Source organism: Panthera pardus, unplaced genomic scaffold (assembly GCF_024362965.1).
Source record: "Panthera pardus isolate Hobbes unplaced genomic scaffold, ASM2436296v1 HiC_scaffold_16, whole genome shotgun sequence".
NCBI classification, from domain to species: domain Eukaryota; kingdom Metazoa; phylum Chordata; class Mammalia; order Carnivora; family Felidae; genus Panthera; species Panthera pardus.
In genome coordinates, this window is record NW_026526721.1 from 81,722,240 (window position 1) to 81,742,659 (window position 20,420).

At 36.8% G+C, this 20,420-nt stretch overlaps 1 protein-coding gene across 4 annotated transcripts in view; it reads right to left on the bottom strand.

Moving 5' to 3' along the window:
• Positions 1 to 20,420, bottom strand: part of VPS8 (VPS8 subunit of CORVET complex) — a 250,605-nt gene that overhangs the window by 214,429 nt on the left and 15,756 nt on the right. For all 4 annotated transcript variants that reach the window (XR_008422497.1, XR_008422498.1, XM_019463393.2 and 1 more), the window contains exons 4-7: positions 17,829 to 17,959; positions 12,608 to 12,701; positions 8,810 to 8,842; positions 7,815 to 7,869 (exon numbers count right to left, since the gene is read on the bottom strand). Coding sequence is in view for 2 of the 4 variants with exons in the window: in XM_019463393.2 (XP_019318938.2) it covers positions 7,815 to 7,869; positions 8,810 to 8,842; positions 12,608 to 12,701; positions 17,829 to 17,959 (313 nt within the window). In the remaining 2 variants the exon portion in view is untranslated. The remainder of the gene's footprint in view (positions 1 to 7,814; positions 7,870 to 8,809; positions 8,843 to 12,607; positions 12,702 to 17,828; positions 17,960 to 20,420) is intronic.

Consider the following 20,420-nt stretch of genomic DNA (forward strand, 5'->3'; position numbering starts at 1 on the left):
AATAATTCAAATCTCTACTAGATTAAGTTACTTAAGGGCAAAGATCTTGCCTCAATCACCTCTGATTTTCTCCAGGAGGTACTTAAATTTATTATTTAATAATTAAAAGAAATTCCTCTAATGTTCTCATAGGCAATGCTTATTTTGTATAGAGTTCATTATTGTACCTACTTGAAAACAATGAAATAAAAAATTTACGAAGTCACACCTACAGGGGGGGCCTGGGTGGCTCTGTTGGTTAAGCGTCCAACTCTTGATTTCGGCTCAAGTCTGATCCCAGGGTCATGGGATCGAGCCCCCTCTGGGCCTCCACACTGGCGTGGAACCTGCTTAAGATTCTCTCTCCCTCTTCCTCTGCCCCCTTCCCCACACGCACCTGTGGTCCCACATGCTCATTCTCTCAAAAAAAAAAAAAAAAAAAAAAAAAAAGGCATATCTACAAATTTTAACTGTTTGGGGGAAAAACTCACCATATTTGCACAATCTGGAGTTCTATGACCTCATTTGGCAATTGCTTGTGCCTCCCTTAACTATTTACATGCTACTCTCTGGAGGTAAGTATGTCTTACTTCCACTATTAGACTATGTTCTCTCTAAGGGCTAAGATCATGAGTGAATTAACATTCCCAGAATACCAAGCCTGGTGCCTTGCACTCAAGAGGCACCTGACAATCATCTGAATAGCTTCCACATTTGCAAATCTTCTGTCTGTAAGGGTAAAACTAATTACCAGAAAGACCCTAAAGATACTCATTCTCAGATCTAGGTGGTAATACCATGTAGACCTTTTGCTTGTCCAAAGTGAATACTATACAGTTTTCTGTGTTCATAAACTGCGCAAATAGCAATCCTCACCTACCAAAGGAGCTCTGACACAATTAATGGATGTATCATATCTGACACACAGAAAATATTCAGTGTTTTCTGAAACCATCTTATTTTTTTATGTTTTGAAAGTTTTTATTTAAGTAATCTCTACACCCAACATGGGGCTTGAACTCAGAACTGAAGAGCTGCATGCTCTTCCGACTGAGCCATCCAGGCACCCTTGAAATTATTTTAGATTTCAGCCTTCTAAGATGAATATTCAAAAAGGAATAAAATTCATAAATATACAAGGTCTTATGTACTTAAAAAGTCATTATCTTTACCCACATCTAGAATTATTATAATTACTGATTTTCCCCTTACTTTTTCTTTACTTAAATTCTTTTCCTCCCTCTCCCAATTTGATGCAAATTATTAAAATGTCCTTTATTCAGTTTTCCCAACTCTGAACATGACACCTCATTTTATTTTACTTTACTGAAACTGCCTGCCTACAATAGTGTTTTCCATGATCTTATCTTGTCAGGGCTGCCTTTTACAGTTAGTGGATTATCCATGTATCTTATTTTGCAAACTGTCCAGACAGGATGGTTGGGCAACAGTGTTCTATATATATATATATACACATATACACACACACCCTATTTGGGTCCTGCATGTAGGCAACAGACGGAATGAAAGGAAGACAAAGACAGACATTCCTTATCAGCCTCACAAAGAAGCCCCTTAAGTCTGGGCTACCTGCCTTCCAGGTACAGAAAAGTGATTGAATAGCATCCTGCTGGGATCCTTTGTGCTTTGAGATCCAAACTGTACACATTCTGATCCACCAATACTTAAAGATACTACTGCTTTCAGATTTAGCAAAGTTCACACATTAGACTATTTTAAGTATTCTTATAACTCAAGGAGAGTAAGAATAAAATTAAAGAAAACGATAAAGAATTACCATACCATTAAGAGAGGAAATAAAAAGAGGGAAAGAAAAACTTCTAGATTAAAAAACCCAAACACGACTCTCCTTTCCTGACTATGGATCCTGTGTACTAAAAACCAGCTAAGAAAGGGGACCAAATTATCAATGTATGTATGTATGAAGTTTACATCCCACAGGACTGTGTTAATGAAAGCATTCTCAACTTTTTCCCTTGATTTTTACAACGCATTCATTATCTTCATAATGTTCCTTTATATGGTAAGCATGGCAGTGAGGAGATAGTGTATAAAATGTAACCTGGTTTTTAACTCCACAAAGATATTTATTAGTTCATATTGCTGTCTTTATACAGTCTATATTTGTGGTACCAAAGTAATAAACCTATCAAGCAATTTAGATGAAATTCAGAAAAGGGAGAATTTCTGTGTAAAGAAGAAACCAGAATCTCATGGGAGAGGTTTCTTCTACTGAGGTAACTAAACATTCTTTATCCCAGATTATTCTGGACACTTCTGGGAAAAGGTATTTGGTAAAAATAAACATAAAACCTCTTCCAAACACTTGAATTCTAAAGTTATATGGAAAGAACAGAAGGATCTGGACAGAAGTAAGAGATGAAAATCAGAGCTCTCCATATTGCACTCCCCCAGGGGGGCTCTTGATCACCTTAATTTTTAAGGAAAAATTCTATTTTTCCCTATTCTCGAAGTCTGCTTTGCCTATTGTTGGGAGAAACCATTAAATTAGCAGTACATCTAATTTCATTTACAGAGCCAAATAAAATCACATTTGGTTGGCATTCTCAACTTAGTTTTCAAAAAAACTTGAGTGGGTCCTTATAAAGCAAATAACTCCAGGCAAGAAATATGAAATGAGACTATCGGTTTTCCCATAAACTTCACAGAGTTGGCACAGAGTTTAAATAAGAAAATGCCTGTGAAAAATGTGAAAACTATCAAATGGTACAAATGCAAGGAATTATTGTGAATGATAATAACTTGCCAATTAAGACAACATGAAGTCTAGTTATCACAAACACTGCAATGAATTATATCTGTTTATTAGTATATCTTTCAAAGTATACTTTGCTTAGGGCAGATCTCCTCAGCATATTCTGGGCTTAAGAGTAACGTGCTAAATAGCAAAGAAAAGCCACAAGTAATGTATAAAGTCTGTAATAGCCATAAAATCTAAATCTGAACATACTTCAAGAGAATTTCTGCTCTTTCCATATACCAAAATTGACCCCATCCTCTATTTCTCCATCCCTAATTTGTTTTAACTAGTTCCCAAAGACCTTCAAAGAAGGAAATAACTAGATCCTAGAAGAAATCAAGTTTAATTGTGTGTATAGAGCTCTCTTATTGCCAGCATTCATCATTCTTTAATACTACTCTTTTCCTACCCTTTGTGCATATTAAAATATTCTCTAAGACCAAAAGAAAAGAGAAGAGGTATTAGAAAATATGTTTCATCAATGATCATAAAACAGGTGAAGCACTTTACCTGTCCTCCACCTAACCAACACACAGAATTGGGAGTGCTCATCCCCTCTGGAAAGCTCACTGAAAGAAAGAAGCCCAGGATACAGAGAAACCCCGTGGCTAACTGGCTATCATCTAGAATGATGACGCTTACAAATAAGTTAGCAGTGTTCATTTATAAACCTGCTCATACCACCGTAATGTTACTGGATTTTAAAAATTTAATTAAACAATACGTTAACTGATGAAATACAGTGACCAAAAAAAAAGTTGTTTCCATGAAAAGTAAATTAATGCTCACAAAAAAACTTGGTAAAGGTGTTTCTTTGAAAATCTGTCCCGTAATAAGATGTGGACAACTGGAGAAGATTAAAGAGTTGTTTTGTAAAAATCTGTAATTTTGCACTCCTCAACTGATTCACAGGTGCCTAAGCTTTTACCATTTTTTCTTTTAAGTAAAAGTGCAAATTTTATATGACTCATTACTGATGCAGGTTATTCCAAAAAAGAGCCGCAGACTTCCAACTGGCAGATACAAACTCAAAGAAAAGTCTTTGGACTGTATCAAAGGATTAAGGAGAAAATGAATATTTGTATATTTTCAATTAAAATAAAACACTGAAGGTACACATATCTTTATAATTTTTAACAAATCCCTGCTTTAACCAGTTTGTTAGCTGGATTTTTTTTTAGTAAGCAGTTCATAAAAGGGCACCAACTGTAACTGACAGCATTCTCTTTCAACACTAAAAAGGTCAAAAGAAAAACAGTAACTCATGCAAACCAAAATTACTATACCTTTTCCTTTGAATCCATGGAGAAAAGATCAAAAGAAAGAGAAAAGCAAGAAATCAGTCAAAAGTTCAGAGAAAAGACAGGTAAAATTTCAAAAGTATAAGTGACAACCTTTAGTTATTTCTGGGAATGATACTAAATGTGATTAACTGATTTACGATTACATTCAGATATTGGTTATGGCAAAGAGAAAATGCACAATATTCAAATTATAGTACAATAAGTAAATCCAAGTCCAGTAAGTTTGGTAGAAATAAAAACAACTTCAAAAAGATAATCTATGAAAGTATACTAACAATCCCCCAAAATAGGAAACTAAGAGCCCTGGAATAGAGACACATCTTTACAAAGATTTGAATTTTTGAGATCCTGTATAATAGATAAGAACCAAGATATAATAAATATCATATACCTACAGTCCGTAAGAATAGGCAACATACATCACCTCTAAGAAGCTTATAATTATCACTATTTTAATGACCCACCTCTAGTCCAAAAAGAAACTAATGTTACTTAAAACAAACATAATTCTTCTGCTACATTTTTCCTACAATCACCAAAGATATTTAAACAAGACCAGATTTAACCCGACCTCTAATCTAGACACTTCATAGTATCATTATTCTGACATTTGTTACTGCCATTAAAATGAGTTTCAATCCATTTGTTAAAGCTCACTGTCCAAATAATTTGATTCTACAAAAATAATGACAAAAAGTTAATAACTGCATGCTTAAAACCCCAAAGCATAACCAGAATATTATCATTCTTTCTCGAAATATTCACTTTGGCATACTTTCTCTTGCATGAGACTGTAGAGAAAGATTACTGTTTCATCATATCTACAAGAAAGCTGTTGAGGGGCGCCTGGGTGGCTCAGTCAGTTAAGTGTCCGACTTCAGCTCAGGTCATGATCTCATGGTTCCCGAGTTCCAGCCCCATGTCGGGCTCTGTGCTGACAGCTCAGAGCCTGGAGCCTGCTTCGGATTCTGTCTCCCTTTCTCTCTGACCCTCCCCTGCTAGAATTCTGACTCTCTCTCTCTCAAAAATAAATAAACATTAAAAAATTTTTTTTTTTTAATTTTTTTTTTCAACGTTTTTTATTTATTTTTGGGACAGAGAGAGACAGAGCATGAACGGGGGAGGGGCAGAGAGAGAGGGAGACACAGAATCGGAAACAGGCTCCAGGCTCCGAGCCATCAGCCCAGAGCCTGACGCGGGGCTCGAACTCACGGACCGCGAGATCGTGACCTGGCTGAAGTCAGACGCTTAACCGACCACGCCACCCAGGCGCCCCAAAAATTTTTTTAAAAAAGAAAGAAAGCTGTCGAAACCTAAAAAAATTAAGAAACAGGCCCAAGGAAATTAAGGAGACAGTAGCAAAAGACATCACATACTCTTCTGTTGGTTTTTAAAGTATTCATTTGTCGCAGTAGCTTTACATGGGTTTGCTTATAAACAGACACATATTCCTATAACTTTGTGGTAAAGAAGGGATGTCAAAGCAGACAGAGTTGAGGAAAAGTGAGCATTAGTAAGCAAGAACAAAAAAATCAACTTGCATTCTGCTGACAGACAAACATACACATTATACTCAATCCTCATTCATCTTAGTTCTTCTATTCTTTTCTTCATATATCTTGGAATTTGCCTCCTTTTCTCTCAGGACAGACTTGCTGAGAATGGTGAGAATGCACTGATGTAGGATTCAGTGTTTCTTAATTCTGAACTTGGCTCTGTGCAAATCTCTTAACCTCTCTGGTTCTCACCCACCTCATATGTAAAAGAGGACTGACCTAAAAAGTAAGATCCTTTCCCCAAATTCTTTTGATCTAACACCAATTCTGCTCCCAAAGGAAAATAAGCATTCTTACACCTGACAGGACAGCAGGTGGCTAAAACTTCCTAGAAGCAATCAGGTTATATCACAAGTGTTTAAAATGTTCATACCCTAATTCATTCATTCATTCATTCATTCATTCATTAAATGTATAAAACCTGGAAAAAAAAAAAATGTTCTGACCTTAAGTAATTCTACTTTTAAGAATTTGTCCTAAAGAAGTAATCAGGTGGACAAAAATGCAGTTACAAAGATGTTCATTGCTATACTGTTTGTTTAGAAACAACCTATAGTAGGAAATGGTTAAGTAAATTGTGGTGAATCCATTTAAAAGAATACTGTGTAGCCATTAGAGATGATGCTACAGATGAATATATAATTACATGGAAAGATGTTCATTATAACAAAAAGCAGGTTACAAATTCACATGATTCCATTTTAGATGTGTACATATACACACACGTACAAAATAAAAGATTAAAGAGCTATATAGAAAGGTCAGGGATTATTCCAGGATGCTGGAATCTGCTATTTTATATCTTTATTTTTTGCTCATCTCAATTTTCTACTATAAACACGGATTATAAAATAGGAAAAAAAATTATTGAAAGAATCAATTCTAAAGTACTCTCAAAAGAATTATATTTTTGTGTCCATTCTTCCTACCTCCAAACAATAAAGCTCTATTTAAATCAATCACCTTTGAAAAAATCGCATGATAATTCAGATTATTTGTAAACAGGAATTCAAATTGTTATGAATAGGAATTCAATATTTACAAGTAGGAATTCAAAAATTGCTCAAAAACAAGGGAAAATAACCAGTTTTTCATTCATACGGTAAATAATGATGTAAGCCCCACAGAGATCAAATTGCAGTACTGTTATTAAAGTATTCCCAGGTGATCCTTCTACAAATCCTGTAGATTCCTTAATAAAATAGTGTTATTGGGAATTCCATTTAGGAGAGATGCAAAAGACTTAAGATTCAGAAGAGAACAATTAAAACTGCCAGACAAGGGGCGCCTGGGTGGCGCAGTCGGTTAAGCGTCCGACTTCAGCCAGGTCACGATCTCGCGGTCTGTGAGTTCGAGCCCCGCGTCAGGCTCTGGGCTGATGGCTCGGAGCCTGGAGCCTGTTTCCGATTCTGTGTCTCCCTCTCTCTCTGCCCCTCCCCCGTTCATGCTCTGTCTCTCTCTGTCCCAAAAATAAATAAAAAACGTTGAAAAAAAAAATTTAAACTGCCAGACAAATATTATCTAACAGTTTTTAAATTAAAAAAAAAAAAAAAAAAAAAAAACAGAAGAAAATGTACTGCTCATTGTACTAAATTCAAAAGCAAGGAGTAATGAAACTAGGGTTATTTCATCTCAGGTAGAAAAAGAAAGAGAAAATACTTAAGACTATCATCTAACATAGAAACGAATGAATGTTATATTCTCAACCAACAAACACATGTGATTATGGGCTAGAAAATTTTCAATTTAGAGGAATTTACAATGTAAATGAAAAAGAACTTATTGTCAGTTTGAGTTACTAGGAAAGCCTGTGAATCTCTTTTCCTGAAGATCTGCTAGGATATGATTTAGAATCAAAAATCATCACCACCACAAACTAAGGCAGACAAGATGACAACCCAAGGTCCCTTTCAACTTTATATTCTTTCTGTCTAGGTCTGTAGAATCAAAAGATATGATATGATAACTTATAAATTCTTAAAGAAGAAAATCAACTTGCAGTGAGCAACAAAATGAACTTGGGTCAAGTAATTTTAACTATAAAACTACTGACTGCTACTTTTCAAGTCTTCCTGTTTTTGTTTTTGTTTTTCTTACAAGAATATAAAGTTTACAATTAAACTGTTATTAAAAGATATAAAATATAAAAGGATACTTAACATTCACAGTAAAGAAAGTACTTAGAAAATTTACCAAATATTAAAGCCAATCCATGAGATGTACCCACTGCTATCAGACTGGACACTGCCTGGGAACAAAAGGGAAGATTACGTTTTGAGATATTACATCGAGGATCTTGAAACAATGCGAGTTGAATTTGTTGGTTTTCTTTCCTCTAGGCACCAGATGACATACCAACTATTATAAATAAGGAGAATTTCATCTAGGAGGCAAAAGGGGAAATGAAACTCAGGACCTTTTATTTCTGGGAATCCCTCTAAATTTACTCTAAGGGTAACAATATCAAAATATCATATGTTCAACATTATAGGCAAAAACACACCACTTCTATTCTAAAGCAATTTAAAAAAAAAAACAACTCAGAGGTCCAGACAAAGTAGGAGGCACTTATGCTACCCAACCAAGAGCCAGCGATGAGGTGTGGGAAAGGGGTTGATAAAGCCCTTCAGTTTATTCACAGGAGCTAAAAGGCACCAGAAATATTCAAATTTCAGCCCACTTCCTCACCGATTAACTAACTAATAAGAAAGCTACAGGAGGCAGCTGGAAGTATTCAAGAAAAGAGGGCACTAGTGTGCTTTCAATATCCCCCGTTCTCTATAATCGCACCACAGATTTACTATTTGGCAGGCCTGGCAATGGAGTTCAGAACTATTAAATGTACTATTTACCACAAAGTGATTTCACCAAATGCTGTGTTCCACTCCCTTGTAACCAAAGGGAGGCCAAATCACAGAGGGAGCAAATTTACTTGGGCATGGGAGGACCACATATAAATAAACCTGGAAAAGGCTAACCATTATTCCATTATATGGAAGAATAACAATACACTAGAAAGAGAACATTCAATATGGAAAAATGTTAAACCTGATTACTGGCAGTAAATGACTTATGAATTTATTATCATAATAATTTATGCAATAACTCTGAACATTAGAAGAATAAATCTAAGAAAACCCAATGAAATAGAATGCTTACCTTTAAAGGATTATTTAAAGTGTACTTACAATTGCTGTAGGCAAGCCAGCATCGACTTTGTCCTAAGTGAAATTAAAAAAGTATTTGAAAACATACTCTCATTTTTAAACAGAAAATGATATAAGCCCCTCTCTTTACATAAACTTTAATTCAAATCAATTCAGATAAGAGATGGGATCCTCATTTTTGCCCCCAACTAAGAGAAACCACAAAAGTTGTACAGACCAAGAAAATATAAAGAGCATGAAAGCGGATCATTTTATTTTACTAATGGTAACAAATGCTTTAAGAAAGGCATGATTATAAATGAAAACGTAAGAAGAGAGAGAGGAAAGAAGTCCTATTTTCAATAACATGGATATACTCTAAGTAGTATAGGTTACAATGACAGGAGTACATAAAGATTTTAAAAAAGGGAAACATGCTACAGATATTCTTTCTCTAAGCTTCCTATCCAGCAAATTATCTAATAATCCTTCAATAAAACCCAAGCTGGGTGTATTCAGTCAGTTCAAGCAAGCATCAGAAAATTAAAAATTAAGTGCTGGTCCCAGCTCCATACCAGTAACTCTATGACCTAGGGAAAGTCACCTAAACTTCTGGGTATTAGCCTCCTCATCTGTTAAAGGAAATAGCAAATAATGCCCTATGTACCTCAATAATTTGTCCTGAGGTACAAATTGTATGTAAAGTATCATATAAATGTCCAGTTATCTATTTAATGCTTCTATAGCTTTAAATAGTAAGAGCTTACAATAATTAGCACCATAGTAGCAAAGAGCTTTCATGTACATGTATTACACTATTGACTCTCAATCTGCAAGAGATAGATAAAACATGTATTATTCTGATTTTCCAGACTAAGAAAACAGAAGTTTTAAAAAGTGTACCTGACTTGCCCAAGATTATTCAAGAAGTGATAGAAAGCTATGTCTCAAACTCAGAGTACCCAATTCCCAGACCTGGCTCTTTATATCATTTCTATAGATCTTTTCTATGTCTGTCCCTGTCAATGTGGTCGATTAGTTATTATAATCTCTCAGAAGGCAGAATCAATTTTATCCAACTTTACAGAGTGTCCTGGGAACTAACTCAAGAAACTTACTCTAGTGCGTGGGAGTATGAGGAAGAACAATCACAAGGCTGCTATGTTCAATGCTCTGGATGGAGGATATACCCCACTCTGTATGGATATGTGTATGTAAAGTACACCTAACATGCTTGACAATTAAGATGCATACAATAAATATCTGATGAATGATTGATTTGTGTCCTGGATAGGGAAAAAGAATGAAAGAGCAGATAAAAAGCATACTATATTCAAAATGGAACCTGAATAATGAAATGAGAAGTCAGCTTCCTTTAAAAGCCAAAAAACCAGGGGTGCCTGCGTGGCTCAGTCAGTTAAGTGTCCGATTCTTGGTTTTGGCTCAGGTCATGATCTCACAGTTCTTGGGTTCGAGGCTTGCATCAAGTTCTGTGCTGACGGCGTAGAGCCTGCTTGGTATATGTGCTGCCGAAGCAAGCACAAGCCTGCTTGAGATTCTCTGTCACTCCCCCACTAGCTCTGTCTCTCTCAAAATAAATTAAAAAAAAATTTTTTTTAAGCCAAAGAAACAGACACATGCGAAGCACTAGAGATTACAGAGTTGTAGTACTGGTGTGGCAACATCTTAGGGTAATGATTCTCAAAAGCCAGGCTACCTTGAAATCACCTAAGATACAGATTCCTATTATACTGTTAAAACGCAGATTAAGCACGTTTGGGTGCTCAGGAATCTGCATTTCAGTCAGTACCAGGAGATTCTTACACAACAGACGCATTTCGGAAAAAACACTGTGCTAAGGCATCTCTACTACCTTAGGCAATCATAAAAGTGATAAATACCCTTTGAAATTAGTCTAAACAAATTTAAAATACAGTCATCTGTCATAGTACTTTCATTTGTGAATCAGAAGTTCACAATTCCAAAAATTCCATCTCTCCTAACTGTTCTCTATGCGTATGGACGACAAAGCCATTGTGAGCAAGGCCCCAGGCAGCCCTAATAACACCACTATCCACATGGCTGAAGGCATCATTGAACAACTATTCAGGAGAGATGCCCAAAAATAAAACTAGCTTTACATGTTAACACACCGAACATCACAGAAAAGCATACAATTTAAATTGAGCTGGTAATCCAAAATTAGGAAGGCAGAGTATGAAGACTGTCATAGGAAAAGCAGTTTTCATTTTAACAGACCAAAGGAGCTCAGCCATAGCAATGAAATAAGAACAGAATGCAAACACTCTGGGATTTATTAGAATTTTTCCCTCCTCTTCAAGAGGGAGAAGAAACCCTTTTAAATAACAGATTTATCTAATCAATGTTCAGCGTCTGAGTTTTAGTTCAGTCTCCATTATTCAAAATATTTTTAAAACTGCACAGGTGGGTCAAATGACTGTTCTGGTTCATCTTGATCTTGAAAGGAATGAATTTCATCACCTACATAAGGATTAAATTCAGAAAACGTCATGGAAATGTAATCCTCAACAGGTGGTTCCCATTCTAGCAAATATGAGTTACTCTCCACCTAAAAGAGGAAGGACAATTGCCCAGGTTTCCTCCATTGCTTGACTATCTATTTAAATTGACTTCATGATATATAAGCTGGGTCGGGGTATACCAACTGCCCACAGAGGACACTTTTTCTTATTTTTTCTTTTTTTGTTTGTTTGTTTGGTTTGGTTTTTATACGAGCTTTCTCTGATAAATATGACAATTGCAATGCAGTTATGATGTGGTGATGCTACTCCTGTATCAATCTCTTACCCTTTTGGGAAATCAAAATTTTGTCCAAACTGAATTTGCAAAATACCAATTAAACTCCATAAAAACATTAAAAAAGTCAAAGTTCCTGGGACATGAATATGTCACCGTGGTCGCCATCATCATCATCATCATCATTATACATAAGATCTATACAATGAATTCAGAAAACTAAAATTGAAAGACTACATAAAATTATAGGCTCTGAGGTCAAAGAAAAATTTGATAAAGCCTACCAGAATCATCATCTATTGTCTTGATGGTCTATTAAATATTTTTGCATGAAATCAGTGCTCTAAAAAAAAAATGTTCAAATAAGACCGCAGATACTCTGTTCTAACCATTATACTCTGGCCACATTCACCAATACCACCCCCATTTCACAACAAAGCAGCACTACAGTTGGAGCCAGAAACCCCAATTTTGAGTAATTATTCTGCTATCTCCAAACTCAATGATGTAAGACAAGTTAATAGTTAATATATCACCTTTCTGAGTCTCTCTTCTCATTTGTAAAACAGGATATGGCTTTCCTTACTTTCAAAGTTGTAAGAGTAAATAAAATAAGGTACATGAAAAGAGTTTTGTGAATTACAAAAAAAAATCACTCAGTTGTAAAAGATTCTGATCAATCATTTCTCCATATGAAAAGACTAAAAAAAAAAACACAAAACGAGCACTCTAACTCAACCAAATACACAAGATGGCAACTAAACTGAAAAGGAATTTAAAGAAAAGGCAGATAGTGTTCCTTTTAGGCTTGCTGCCATATTTCATTTAGGCACACCAGAGACTCTGAGCAGACCTTTATTTCATGGCTGCACTAATTTCTATGTCAAGATGTATAGCCATGTCTTATGAGTCAAAAACAATCACACAAAACCCATGAAAGCCAGATTCTATTTTTTTTTTAAGCCTCGGGCCAAGAGAAGTGCTGTGCTTTGTTTTATGCTCATTCCTGCTTCATTATGCCATTGCAGGTTACAAAGCTGGGAAAGAGAACAAAATACTTACAGCTGCAGACACTATCTGGGCAGAAATTCCCTTCAAAAGTGAATGTCGCATAACTGACCCATGGAGTGAAAAAGAATCAGGTAATTTCTTCTTCCTAAAAGAAGGGGGGGAAGCATTTAAGAATATTTAAAAAAAAAAAAAAAGTCTTTTTTGAAAGACCAAAAAACACATAAAAATAAGGCAAGCAGAAAACAACACTGAATGTAATTTGTAGCTCTGTTTGCAAAGAGGTATTGAGAGCCTGACAGTCCTAAATTAAGATGTTGTACTAAACCCACCTTGAACCCCAGAGAAGCACAAGTAGGAAAGTGAATAAAGCCATCACTCCTTTTTCATTGATTCAAACTGTTCCTTCCCCACCTAAAATATGGCAAGAGGTTTTACTCCTCACCAGAATGTTGCCTGCCCTGCCCTACTTGTCTACATTACCTCTCCCTTCCTTCCACCCTTGCCCACCTTTCTGGCCTTTCTATCTGTAACTGCCCTCTCTCATTCTTCAACCAAGCACATCAAATTCCACACTCCTCTCTGCTGCTCCTACTAATAGTACCTTTCACTTACCCAACTCATCAGCATTCAAAAAATAATCTCATCCTTTACCAAACACTGAGCACCTCCATCATGTGACTAAAAGTATGCTTCAGGCATACAAAAATAAGAAAGGCAAGATTCCTACTCTCAAGGACCTCATGGCATAGCTAGAGGGACCAATAAGTAACTCACTCTTAAAAGATAAATGTTAGAGGGGTGCCTGGGTGGCTCAGTCGGTTGAGCGTCCGACTTCGGCTCAGGTCATGATCTCACGGGTCGTGAGTTCGAGCCCCGCGTTGGGCTCTGTGCTGACGGCTCAGAGCCTGGAGCCTGTTTAGGATTCTGTGTCTCCCTCTCTCTCTGCCCCTCCCCTGCTCATGCTCTGTCTCTCTCTGTCTCAAAATAAATAAAACATTTTTTAAAATTTTTTTTAAATGTTAGAAAATAACAATGGATAAAGCACTATAGAAATGAAATAAAGAAGAGTTTAATCCTATTTATTGGGGGGATATCAGGGACAACTATAGAAAAAAAAGATGTCTGATCTAGCCTTGATAGACAACCAGGAGTCTGGCAGGCAACAAAAAAGCACAAACAGAAATATGAGGATGTCAATGTGTGCTGTGTGTGGAGGGAATGTAAGTACCCAAAAGGCACTGACCAGCAGGATGGGAGTGGGGGTGCTTAGAGATTAGGTCAAAATAGTGAGCAGGGTCCAGACTAATGCTACGCAAAAGAGTTCTGACATTAAATGAGACCAAAAAATAAAGACTATATATGTATGTATATATATATATATATATATATATATATATATATATACACACACACACACTCTTTTTTAGTATAGTTGACAATTTACATTAGTTTCAGATGTACAACTTAGTTATTTGACAATTTTATACATTGTTATGTTCACAAGTATAGCTAGCAGCTGTCCCATTCCATTGTTATTAGAGTATCACTGATTGCATTCCTTATCCTGTGCCTTTTATTCCTGTGACTTATTCATTTAAAAATATCATAGGGCCGCCTAGGTGGCACAGTTGGTTAAGCGTCTGACTCTTGATTTTGACTCAAGTCATGATCTCACAGTACAAGAGTTCAAGCCCCATGCTGGGCTCAGTGCTGACAGTGCAGAGCCTGCTTGGGATTCTGTCTCCCTCTTTCTCTGCCCCTCCCCCATTCACAAGCACACATGCACGTGCACGCACGCACTCTCTCAAAATAAATAAACTTAAAAAAATCATTTAAATTATCATGGTTCCATACAAATACTGAGATTTTGTTCTATTTCTATGAAATGCGCCACTGGGATTTTGATAGGGATTGCACTGAATCTACAGACGGTCTGGAGAAATATGGACATCTTAACAATATTAATCCATGAACACAGGATATTTTTCCATTTATTTGTGTCTTTAATTTCTTTCACCAATGTCTTATATATAATTTTCAGTGTATAGCTCTTTCATGTCCTTGGTTAAACTTATTCCTAAGTATTTTCTTGTTTTCGATGATACTATAAATTGAATTATTTTATTCCTTTTTCAGATATCTCATTGTTAGTATTTAGAAACACAACTAACCCCAATTAGCCAAAGCAATCTTGAGAAAGAAGAACAAAGATGGAGGCATCACACTTCCTGATTTCAAACTATATTACAAAGTCAAAACCAAAACAGTATGGTACTTGCATAAAAACTGACACAGAAACCAATGGAAAAGAACTGAGAGCCCAGACATAAACAGTTATATATACAGCCAACTAATATTTGACAAAGGAGCCAAAAACACTCAATGGGGAAAGAATACAGTCTCCAATAAATGGTGTTGGGAAAACTGGGTAATCACATGCAAAAGGAACTATACCCCTATTTTATATCACTCACAAATTTTATATGAATTAAGTGGATCAAAGACCCAAATATAAGACGTAAGCCATAAAACTCCTAGAAGAAAGCATAGGGGAAAAGCTCCTTGACCTTGGTCTTGAGGGCAATGGGTTTTCCGTATATGACACCAAAAAAGAAAAAAGAAAAAAAAAGGGGGGCAACAAAAGCAAACATAAATGAGACTGTATCAAACTAAAAAGCTTTGGCACAGCAAAAGAAAATCAACAAAATTTTAAAAACCCATGGAATAGAAAATATTTGTAAACCAGGGCACCCTGGGTGGTTCAGTCTACTGAGCATCTGACTCTTGATTTTGGCTCAGGTCATGATCTCACAGTTAGTGGGATCCAGCCCCACATCAGACTCTGAGCTCACAGCACTTAAAAAAAAAAGTGCTTAAAACTTAAAAAAAAAAAAAAAGAAAGAAAGAAAGAAAGAAAGAAAGAAAGAAAGAAAGAAAGAAAATTTATAAACCATTTATCTGTAAAAGGTTAATATCCAAAATATACAGTAGTTCTCCTTTATCTGGTTTCAGTTACTTGTGGCCAACCACAGTCTAGAAGCAGATAATCCTTCTTCTGAGGTATTGTCAGGTGGTCAACAGTAGCCTAACCTGATGTCAGGCCTTCATCCTTTACCTCACTTCATCTCATCACAGAGGCATTTTATCATCTCAAGTCATTGTTAAGAAGAGGGAGTACAGTACAATAAAATATTTCAAGAGACCATGTTCACATAACTTTTATTACAGTATATTGTTATAATTGTTCTATTTTATTATTGATTGATTATATATAATCTCTTACTGTGCCTAATTTATAAATTAAACTTTATCATAGGTATGTACAAAAAGAAACATAGTTTATATAGGATTCAGTGCTATCTGCAGTATATACAGGAAGAAACATAATTTATATAGGATTCAGTACTATCTGCAGTTTTAAGCATCCACTGGAAGTCTTGGAATGTATTCTCAGTGGAAAAGGAAGACTACTACATACGGAACTCTTACACCTCAACAGCAAAAAAAACCCAAACAACTGAAGTTAAACACAGGCAGAGGATCCGAACAGACATTTTTCTGAAGAAGACACACAGGTGGCCAAAAAGCATATGGAAAAATGTTCAGCATCGCTAACCATCAGGGAAATACAAACCAAAACCACAATGAGATACTGCCTACGGGGATGGCTATTATCAAAAAGACAAGAGATCACAAGTATTAGTGAGGATTTGAGAAAAGAGAATCCTTGTGTACTGGTGGCAGCCACTATGGAAAACAATATAGGGGTTACCCCCAAAATTAAACATAAAATTACCATATGATCCAGAAATTCCACTTCTGAGGATATATCAAAAAAAAAAAAAAATCACTATCTCAAAAAGATATCTCCACTGCTGTGTTCATTACACCATTATTCACAATAGCCAAGATATGGAAATAATCTAAGTGTCCACCTTCAAACAAATGGATAAAGAGGTGAGACAGACAGACAGACAGAGACACACACACACACACACACACACACACACACACACACACACATTATTCAGCCATGATAAAAAAAGGAAACCCTACCATTTGCAACAACATGGATGGACTTCGAGGGCCTTATGCCACATGAAATAAGTCATACAGGGAAAGACAAATACTATATGATCTCACTTACATGTGGAATTTTAAAAAGCCTACCTCATAGAGGCAGAATAGAACAGTAGCTGTCAGGGGCTGGGGAGTGAAGGAAAAGTGTAGATGTTGGTTAAAGGGTACAACCTTGTACTTGTAAGATAAGTTCTGGGGATGTAATGTACAGCATGGTGTAACAGCATTATCTAACAATAATGTATTATATACTTGAAAATTACTAAAAGAGTAGATCTTAAATGTTCTTACCACAACAGAAATGGTAATTATCTGAGGTAATAAAGGTGTTAACTAACCCTATTGTGGTAATCATTTCACAATACATAGTATATCAAAGAATCACATTGTATATGTTACATTTAACCAATGTTATACATCAGTTATATCTCAATAAAGCTGGAAAAAAAAAAACATTTATCTATTTGTAGGAGATAGTGATGGACAGGTAAATATATCCAGCAATGGTCCCTATCCAACAAGAGTTGACAACCTAAAGAAGACAACACTAATACAGGCAACATTTAAGAAAGGAAAAATACACATGACTTTATCAACATTAAAGTTACACATGAATTCAATAAAGTATTTACATTATGCTTCCTCCACTTCTCTTTCCTTTTCATGTGCTCTCCAAGAATTTGGAAGGTGAAAAGCAGCCAAAATGAAGTTATTTAGGGTTAGAAATCTTTTTCCCAAATCTTGAATCATTTTGTGATTCTCCTCTGAACCCATTCCAAAGGAATGAAGGAATGCTGGAGCTGACCTGAGAGTGGGAGGAAGGGGGTGGGGAGTGCAGAGAGCACAGGGTGACGAAATGAACCTAGCTCCATGTTTCCACCACAGACACAGTGCTGAGTTTGACCAATGCTTCCTCCGAAGGCTCTACTGCTTCCGGAAGTCCCTGGCTGTTATTATGACTTCCTGCTGGGGGTGCAGAGGACAGTGGTCATGGCATGCACCTTTTCATTATTCTCTCCCCTCAGTAGTGCCAAAATCTTTAGGGTCTACTAAGCATATTATTTCCACCCAAGTGGGCCCTCCATTCCCTATGCAAAGGCTTCAGCAGACCATACCACACCAAAGAGAGATTTACATTTTAAATGATCAAGTATTTCAACCATATGCCAGTGTGATTTACATGAATACCTACCGTTTTAAGTTGGTCCTGTCACCACTATCTGAACTTGCCACAGACGAAGTATCATAGGAGTGGGAATCAATAGTATCAATGTTTAACAATGTAGGGTCCTCCAGAACAAAAGACTCCTCTTCATCATCAGTCTAAATTGGAAGAATATGGATCAATAAACTCACAATTCCAAATACCCTGTAAGTCAGACAAGCATAAGTGTGTTCTCTAAAATGCTCACATGCTTATTTCTGCTTTTCATCTCTTTTCCAAGCATTGTTATTGACTAGAGAAGCATAGAAAATTAATTTCCAAATCTAGATAGATATCTGTCTCTACAAAGAGTTCGCTCCAAAAATTTCTTCCTTGTAGCAGGAAGCAGCAGAAGCAGTTATGCAAATTATTGTTAGCAGCTAAACACTTCTTAAAATTCAAACCCGTAAATAAGCTTTACTAGTTAACTAACAGCCAGTAGCTAATTAGAAGAAAACAAATACTACCTGACTACAAATAGTATACCATGAGAAATAGGACAAACAAAAGAAAAGCATTCTGGGTTAGGAAAACCATAAGGGACTCTTAAAAACTGAGAATAAACTGAGGGTTGATGGAGGGGTGGGAGGGAGGGGAAAGTAAGTGATGGGCATTGAGGAGGGCACCTGTTGGGATGAGCACGGGGTGTTGTATGGAAACCAATTTGACAATAAATTTCATATTAAAAAAAAAACAAAACAAAAAACAAAAAAATAAAATAAAAATAAAACAGTGTGAAAAAAAAAAGAAAGAGCATCTGCAAACACAGTGATTTCATAAGGTGAATTTTACTCCTAGAAAAGGAAGAAGTCCCAAATGACTGGAATATTATGAGGAGTTAGAGTGATCCTAGAAAGATAAGCTAGGACCAAATTATAAAAAGCTTTATATTCCATGAGCCAAGTGACAGCAGGGCCTATGTCCTCCTTGTCTACCACTATATCCCTACTGCCCAGTACAATGCCTGGCATATAATTACTACTCATTCATCTACTGAATTAGTGTACTGTATATAGTAGACAATAGGAAGGAAACCGAGATGTTTTAAGAAGTAGGCACACATGATGGGACCAACGTTTTATAAAGATAAATGGGGCAGCAGGAAGATGGATGAGTGTAGTCAGGGAAACTGAGACAAAGAAACTATTAAGAACCTGTAACAAGGTAGGGGCACCCGAGTGGCTCAGTTGGTTAAACATCTGACTTCAGCTGAGGTCATAATCTTGTGTCTTGTGGGTTCGAGCCCCACATCGGGCTCTGTGCTGACAGTTCAGTACCTGGAGCCTGCTTCAGATTCAGTATCTCCCCCCCTCCCCCACCCCCACGCACGCACTCTTTCTCTCTCTCTCAAAAATAAAAAATAATTTAAAAGGAACCAGTAACAAAGCTATTGCAGTGTCAAGGGAAAAGAAAGAGGAGGGCGCCTGGGTGGCTCAGTCCATTAAGCATCCAACTTCAGCTCAGGTCATGATCTCATGGCTGGTCAGTTCGAGCCCCACGTTGGGCTCTGGGCTGACAGCTTAGAGCCTGGAGCCTGTTTCAGATTCTGTGGCTCCCTCTCTCTCTGCCTCTGCCCCACTCGTACTCTGTTTATCTCTCAAAAATAAATAATAAACATTAAAAAAATTTTTTTTAAAGGCGGGGAGTGGAGCTTAAGAACTCGTCAGAAGAGGTCAAGAGAAGGAATAATGAAAGAGACATTACTGAGAAAACCCAAAGTCCCTGGCTACCATTTTTTTTTTTTTTAACGTTTATTTTTGAGAGAGTACACAAGCAGAGGAGGGTCAGAGAGAGGGGGAGACGCAGAATCTGAAACAGGCTCCAGGCTCTGAGCTGTCAGCACAGAGCCCAATGCAGGGCTTGAACTCATGAACCGTGAGATCATGACCTGAGCCAAAGTTGGACGCTTAACGGACTGAGCCACCCAGGTGCCCCCCCTCCCCACTATTTAATGGCAGGGGATGGGAGGTGGGGACGTCAGGGGGAAATCAAAGAGGATTCCAAGGTTTCTAGCTTGAACAACTAGGCAAAAGGTAATACTTCTGAGATAAAAAGCAGAATAGCAGATAAAGCAGAATGAGGAGTTCAGCTTTGAACAGGTTGATTCTGAACAACAGACATTAAAGAAAAATGTTCTGATCATACTCCTCTTTCAGCTGGACTACGTTCTGCCTTACCACTTCCATTAAAATTCATTATCTCCACTTTCTCCACCATTGCTAGCCACTACTACCTTTGCTGAAGTTACCAGCCAAATTCACAGGCCTATTTTCAGGTAACGTGCCCTTGTCCCCTTGGCATCATTTAACACTACAACCATTCCCTCCCTACTTCTTGGAACTTTCTCTTCCCTTGGCTTCCAGTGCATCCCTTTTCTGCTACTCCTCCCAACTTACGAGGCCTCTTCTACCCGTCATGTTCTCTATTTTCTGATCAGCCAAACCTTTAAATCATGCTATTCCCTGGGATTATATTCTTAGCTCTCTTCCTACTTCGCACACTTTCTATATGAGCAAGCTAATCCCTACTTATAGCTTGAAGTACTATGTCATGCTAATGACTCCAAAATCTGCATCTTCA